The sequence below is a fragment of the Nicotiana tabacum genome, chromosome 6 (genome assembly GCF_000715075.1).
Source record: "Nicotiana tabacum cultivar K326 chromosome 6, ASM71507v2, whole genome shotgun sequence".
NCBI classification, from domain to species: domain Eukaryota; kingdom Viridiplantae; phylum Streptophyta; class Magnoliopsida; order Solanales; family Solanaceae; genus Nicotiana; species Nicotiana tabacum.
In genome coordinates, this window is record NC_134085.1 from 143,201,703 (window position 1) to 143,209,571 (window position 7,869).

Below are 7,869 nucleotides of genomic sequence, written 5' to 3' on the forward strand. Positions count from 1 at the left end.
AGGTAGCAACACTATTGAAAAATAGTCGTCTTAGGCAATTCTTAAGTGATCGGGCCAAAAACAATTACGATTGCAACCGTGATAACACGAAGCCCTCAAAAGTAGAAGAAGATCCCCCGTACTAGACGAAGGTAACAATAACCCACAGCAAGAGACTCTAGGAAATAACTGAAGATGACATCACTTTCACGGAGGAAGATGCAGACGGATTGTTGCTACCGCACAACGACGCATTGGTAATTTCTTTAAATGTATTATATTTTAAAATCAAACGTATTATGGTGGATCCAGGGAGTTCGACCAACATTATACATTGGAGGGTATTGGAACAAGCCAAACTTACCGGAAGCATCATTTCAGCCACAAAACTCGTAGGTGGGTTCAACCCTGCAAGCGTGATAACTCGAGAGGAAATTCTGCTGCCCACAAATGTCGAGGTGGTGATGAAGACAACCCTTTTTGAGGTTGTGGACGATGATATTGGTTACAATGTTATCCTGGAAAGACAGGGATTGCACGAGATAAAAGTTGTACCATTGATGTATCATCAGCTGCTGAAATTCCTTACTCCCAAGGGGATTAAACAGATAAAAGGTGACCAATCGGTGGCAAGGGGGATGAATGCGATTTCGCTCTCCAGTAGTAAAGGGAAGGAGCATACGGTATAGTAATTACAAGAACCGGCACCTGCTCCCGAATCAAGTGAAGTCAACTAGGGGGAAGAGGCGTCGAAATATTATCAAGTGCCAAGATATTTCCAGGTACCAGAAGAGATGGACGCGGGAAGAGCTTGAGCAAGTTGCATTGTTTGAAAAGTTCTTGGAGAGGAAATTCCACGTGGGGACAGGACCACAACTTGAGCTCAGGTCTAGATTTATTGAATTTCTTAAATTTAATGCTGGTTATTTTACGTGGTCGCATGCGGATACGACAGGTATCCCGACGGAAGTGGTCGTACACTATCTAAGCCTAGATCCCAGCATCTCTCTGCTAAGACAAAAGAAACATCATATTGCCAAGGTCAGAAATAAATTCGTAAAAGAAGAGTTAACTCACCTACTTGATATCAGTTCTATCCGAGAGGTAAAGAATCTAGACTGGATAGCCAACGTAATAGTAGTTCCTAAGAAGAACAATAAATTTTGCATATGCGTAGACTATAAGGACTTGAATAAGGCATGCCCAAAGGACTCGTTCCCACTACCAAACATCAATCAAATGATTGATGCAATGGCTGGGTACGAGTTAATATGTTTCCTCCATGCTTACTCTTGGTACAACCAAATTAAGATGAACCTGTAGGATCAGGAAAAAACTTCGTTCATAATGAATTTCTGCACATATGGCTATAATGTGATGCACTTCTGGCTAAAGAACGCCAGAGCCATTTATCAACGGATCGTAAACAAGATGTTTGAAAAATAAATAGGAAAAACCATTAAAGTTTATATAGATGATATGGTTGTTAAGCCTTTGAATGCAGGTGACCATCTTAATCACTTGCAAGAAACTTTTGACATCCTAAGGAAGCATAACATGAAGCTTAACCCCGAGAAATACGCATTCGGGGTCAGCTCCGGCAAGTTCCTAGAATTTCTGGTGTCACAAAGGGGAATTGAGGTAAACCCCGATAAAAGCAAAGCCATTGAAGACATCTCGGACAACCTATCAAGCGTGAAAGATGTTCAAAGGCTCATAGGGACATTGGCCGCTTTGAGCAGGTTCATTCCTCGGTCATCAGAGAAATGCCACCGTTTCTTCACTTTGCTAAAAATAAGAACAACTTCAAATGGACCCCGGAAATGCCAGCAGACTTTGAGGGATTTGAAAAATTACATGTCAAGCCCTCCGTTATTATCAAAGCTGGAAAAATATGAAAAATTATTAATGAAAGGATCAGATTCTGGTACGGTAGTACAACTCATTCACTCGGTTCTGGACGCAAATAGCTACTAAGAGGTAAATGCAACTAATTTGGTCTGGGACTAGAGGAATGAGATCATTGATTATCTCGAGCACGGGAAGTTGCCTAAAAGACCCCGAGGCATCCCGGGCGCTGTACGCTAAAGTAGCACGATATAACTTCAAAGGAGGCCAATTATGCAGGAAATCTTTCCAAGGCCCGCTGGCTTGATGCTTCAGAGCCTCCGAAGCTAATTATGTTATGTGAGAAGTTCGATAAGGGATATGTGGAAATCATTCGGGCACAGACTCCTTAGTACTAAAGTTGGTAAGGACAAGACTATTGGCCCTGAATGGAACAAGACACCAAAGTTGTCGTACAAAAATGCGATAAGTGTCACCGCTACGCATCGCTGGTACATCAACCAGTAGAACTGTTACACTCAGTTTTGTCTCCATGGCCATTCATGAAGTAGGGAATGGATATCGTCAAACCACTGCTACCAGCTCCTGGTAAGGTAAGATTTCTTTTAATTTTAATTGACTATTTTTCTAAGTGGGTTGAAGTAGGTCCTTATCAGAAGATCGACGAACGTGAAGTGATGAATTTTTTGTAGGAGAACATAATTTGTAGATTTGGAATAACAAAAGAAATAGCCTACGATAACGGGTCACAGTTTATAGGTGCAAAGGTTACAAAGTTCCTTGAAGACTTGAAAATCAAACGGATCACATCTTCTCCCTATTATCCAAGCACATATGGTCAAGCAGAATCAACGAACAAAGTGATTATACAAAATCTCAAAAAGAGATTGGAAGCAGCTAAAGGTAAATGGCCCGAGGAACTACCTGGAATACTATGGGCATACGAAACAACGTCCAAATCGAGCACATGACAGACTCCTTTCTCCCTTGTGTATAGAGCAGAAGCCTTGATCTTGGTGGAAGTAGGGTAACCTACCATGAGATATTTCCAGGCAAACGAAGAGGCAAACAATGAAGCAATGTTATTCAAGTTGGAGTTACTCGATGAGCATAGGGACTTGGCACATATAAAGATGGCAGTTTAAAAGCAGAGAATAGAAAGATATTATAATCAAAGCGCCAACCTTCGTTATTTCAAAGTGGGAGACTTGGTTCAAAGGAAAGTAACTTAAAACACCCGGGAACTCAACACAGGAAAGCTAGGTCCAACATGGGAATACCCCTACCGAGTGTCAACTGTCACTGGGAAAGGTTCGTACGAGTTGGAGAATCAAGATGGAGAAAAGTTGCCAAGCAACTGGAATATGGCACACCTTAAGAGATATTATTGCTGATGAACATCACATGTACTGAAAGTATGTGCTACACCATTTTTCCCTTCATCTAGTTTTTGTCCCAATTAGGTTTTTCTGGCAAAGGCTTTTAACAAGGCAGCAACGAAAAGAATACTACGAAGAAAGTTTCAACGACAGCAATAAGACCTTTTAATAGCAAGACACACAAGCAAAGAACCACTCCGGAGTAGTTAGATAATCTTTTGCTTGGTAGCAAAGTTCCCACCGGAAAGTTAAGTTTGCTACCAAAAAAAGGTTACCCGATCGTTCAAAAGTACAAACCACTAGGGGATTGTTAGATAGTCTTTGGCTCGATAGCATAAATTCCTAAGGGAAAGTGGAGTCCTCGAAGGTACAAAACTTTTAGTGTTCAGATCCTCATTCTTTGAATTTGAACACAGGGGGAGAGTGATATAAAGATACGACAACAATGATTGCCACATTGACCCGGATACAAAAACTAAAAACATAGTTGTATCATCGGGACTAGGGACTACGCGGTCAACCTTGTAAAAACAAGTTGTACAAGTTAGCTACAAGAACTGGTAATTTCCTTTTAGCATAACGAATGCCTATGTACTTTTTGAAAATGAAAAGAATAAAGTAACGTCCTTTTATTTCTATCTTGTTTCTTGTCTGAACAATGAATTGATTTTGTCATATGAAAGTTAAACAAGTACTTCAAATTCTAGTGACGTAATGAATATGAGACGTCCTCATCAAGAACACCATAAACATAAGAGGGCCCTCTCTTATAAAAACCCTCTTGATAAAGGGTTGATTTCGGAAGACCTTATGCTCGAAATCCAAATGCTTTCAGGGGAAAGTACACCCAAAGTTTTGCATAATCAGATACAGTAAAACTTGCGCAAAATAGTTAAGAAAGAAAGAACGCAAAGATTAAAACTTGCATAAATGTTCAAAATAAAAAAAACTCAGAAATACTCATGCAATACTTGAGCAAAAGATGTTTTTATTCCCAATGAATGTGTCAAAACGGCACAAGTACAAAAGTTGGGAAAAGAAATGAAAAGCTAAGTTTGTGCCCGGAGGAAGAGAAGCATCCGCGCCCCCAGGGGAAGTGGTTAGATCCACCACTGGCTCGATATTATGACTCTCATCATTTTGGCCCTCAACATCTTCGCCTTCCGGTTCCTCTTCAGTTCCCAAGGATTCAGAACCGGAACCAGAAGAATCGGAAGCATAAGGCCTGGCTAGGAGACCTCTTTTAGCAGTTGACTCCAGCTCACGGGCTTTAGCGATTTCGGCATCAAAGTCAATTTCACATGCTTTAGCCTCTTCCAAGGTTTTTCTCCTCGTGTTGTACATAACATATATTTTTTCAACAATGAGGGAAGCCGCTCGGTGCTTGAGTTCTTCTTTAAGTTGGTCAACCTTGGCAGAAAGGTATTCCCGGGCGGATCTAACGGACTTGAGGCTAATATCGAGTTCGCGGACAGTAGAGCTGAAAAGTCTATTATGTTTAATGGTCTTGTTATACTTCTCCTCCGATTGGGCATATTTCCTCTGTCAACAGCAAGCTCTTCAATTTTGGAGTTCAAGGCTGCCTCCAAATTAGTTAATCTTTCTACGGAGCAATTGGATACAACAAGAGCGACACAATGGACTTCAGCCCATTTGGCCCTAGCCTTTTCAAATTGATCCCTCAGCGGGGCTATCACTTGGCTAAGGGTTTCTACTTCTTGCTCGCTTTGCTGCAAATGAGCCTCGAACACAACATCCTCAAAAATTTTGGCTTCCAGTTCTGAGAGGCGAACAACAGTTTGGTCCCGCTCGTCCAAATGTTGATCCCGCTAAAAGGTAAGTTCCTCCTTTTCTCGAATCAACCTTTGGAGGACCTCAGAAGCGCCTGCAAAACAAGAAAGGAAAACTCAAAATATTACTAAATCAAAGATAGAAGAAATGAAAAAGGAAGTGAAGAGTATACCGCAGCGGTGTTGTGGATAGCGTTATTCAACAAGCATTCTCCCGAGAGAGCCTGCATCTTTTCCCAATCTTTTTTTAAGGCTAATGTCTTCAGATAGTTAGCAAGTTCCACCGGCCAGGACAACAAATTACATTCGGTAGAAACCAAAAGAGTAACGCTCTTCCTCCCTTGCAGATTTTCTAGAGGAGGCAGCATAATATTTCCCTAAATTCCATGAACTGAGGACTGAGGAGAGAAACATCCTCTTCTCAGACAAAAGAGGCCGGTGGAGATGATGTAGAAGTAACTGGTGGAAAAGTTGGTGAAGAAGGAGATAAAGCTGATGTCATTGAAGGGTGAGAAGCAGTTGCGGCGAACACAATGCTGGTTGTTGGTTGCTCGTCAACCGAAGACGGCAAGGACCCGATACTCAGCCCCACAATACCGGACACAGTGACTGGGATCTGTAAACGAAAGTTGGCGTTATTCACCATCTCAAAATCCACCCAGAGCACTGAGGTATTGTCCTCGGTTGGTGTATCTAACTCAGTAGATTGAGCAATATGTTGAGTTGAGGAAGGTCGTCATCTTCTATATAGAGAAGACCCCTTCTCGCTGGCTTTTCCATCATTATCAATCATCACAATATCCATGGCTGTCTCGGCGGAGGGCTCGTCACCACGACATCCGGAGATGACTCGGGGGCAACATTCTTCGCCCTCTTATTCTTTCCCTTGGCCGCGGAGGAACGCCTTCTTTTTAGTTGCTAATTCTCTGGTAGGGGACTCCGAGAAGAAGCACTCGCACCAGCAGCCGGCTCGGAGATGTGTGTTTGTGAAAAAACCTTCTGCAACAGCCTCACTGCATCAATAGGAACAACCAAAATGTCCTCTTCGAGGATGACAACTGAGCCCTGGGGTAGACCTATATTCAATAGGAGAGAAGAATCAAACAACTTCCTTATGAGAAAAGGTAAAGATAAGATGAGTTCAACTTAGCATGATTTTTGGCCTTCCACCCGTATTTCAGGGACAGCTCTTTCCACGTACGGGTTTCGGGCGTAGTAACATCCAAAATTTTCTGAACCCATTAGTCCAAGCCCTCAACCCTAGGGGAACCCACCGAGTCGCTGAGATATGTAAAGGAAGAAAAGTCAATAATGATGAGGAATGGTCTTTAACAGAAGAAGCAAAAGATATACTTACGAGTGCGGTTACACAATTATGGGAAAGACGGAGCCGAGGCTGGGATGATGTCACTGGTGGCTACTGAAATGAACTTTTCCATCCACCAAGGGTCGTTATCATCTTCCATGCTGGATAGCAGTGTATGGTGGCCTCACTTGCTGAAGTTAATCATTCCCCTACGGAAGATCTTGGGGGAATAGAGGTTCATCATGTGAGCTAGGGATAACTCTTCTCCTGTTTCTTGGCACAGGTGCCACTGAAGAAAAGCAATCACCCTCCATGGAAGGACTCACCTGTGCCAAACACACCTGGTAGCGGAGCCAGAACTCCACAATGATGGAGTCAAGCTCTCCACTTAGAGAAAACTTCCCCAAAGTGAAGGAATACATATAAAAGTACATAAAACCCTTCTTGGGTAAGGTTACCCGCTCTTCCAGATCAGGAGCGATAATGTCTATATCCTGGCAATGACAATCTTCCTTCATAGTAGGAACACTGGAAGGATGGATGGAAGAAGGGTATCTACCAACGGCCCATGTACGAGGGTTAGTAGAAGGAAATTTCTCTTCGAAGTCTTTAGTTATGACGAGACTTCTGGGGATGATGGTGCTCACTGTAGGAGGAGCAGCTTCATCAGCTTTGCTTTTGTTCTTTGAGGAACTAAGGTTTTTAGAAGAAGAAGCCATTCTATGTTAGAAAAGAAGGAAAAAAATTTCTCTTATGAAGAAAATTAAAAAAAGGTTGAAGAACAGAGTACAAGTTGAATGAAGCAAGTTTGAGAGAGTTTGGAGAATTATGATGTGTGAATAAAGGAGGTTGATGCGTATAAGTAAAGGTTTAGGCGGCTAAACTCGTGGCCATAATTACCTCGATAGCCGGTAAAAGTTATGTTGAATCATGGGATGACACGTGTTCGAGGCATTAAATGCGGAGAGACGTGCGTCTAATCAACCGTCAGACGCTTTTCAGAGGGGGTTAGTAAAATTCCCGCCAAAAGAAATGTTTCTACCAATTTCCCGGTGACACAAAGTTCTGTCACCGGAAAGCATGGGGACTATCTGTATAGGGTAAAATATGTTATATTAAATGATCGCATAAGGAAGTGACACGTGGAACCAAAGGCAGAGGATAGTTGAAACCGAAGGCAACTACTCCGTCTGTTATCGGAAAGAATAGTACTCATAAAGATGAAATGAATGTCTGTCACTCGGTAGCATTTAATGAAGAATATTCTACACAATTTTGGTACATTGTCCGTTACAAAGAATTTGGCATTCATGCTCGCCGTTACACATTCTTCAATGACCCTCATAATTGACATTAAAGAAGGGCTTGATCCTAGGACTTTGTTCCCTATGTGCAACTATAAATAGTAAGCTCTATTATCATCGTAAAGGACACGAATTTTCTAGTACACTTTCGCTACACTTTATTCAAAGCTTACTATAATTTTGTCTTCTTACTTTTTGATTTCATTGTTGTTGTGCCAGAAACCCTGCTCCCGGAACTACTATTTCTACTATTCCATCTCCAT

At 41.9% G+C, this 7,869-nt stretch overlaps 1 protein-coding gene across 1 annotated transcript; it reads left to right on the forward strand.

Annotated features, from left to right (window-relative positions):
* Window positions 1-278: 278 nt before the first annotated feature.
* Window positions 279-668, forward strand: LOC142182085 (uncharacterized). Its single transcript, XM_075256008.1, has one exon. The coding sequence runs from the start codon at window positions 279-281 to the stop codon at window positions 666-668; it is 390 nt and encodes a 129-aa protein (XP_075112109.1).
* Window positions 669-7,869: the final 7,201 nt, after the last annotated feature.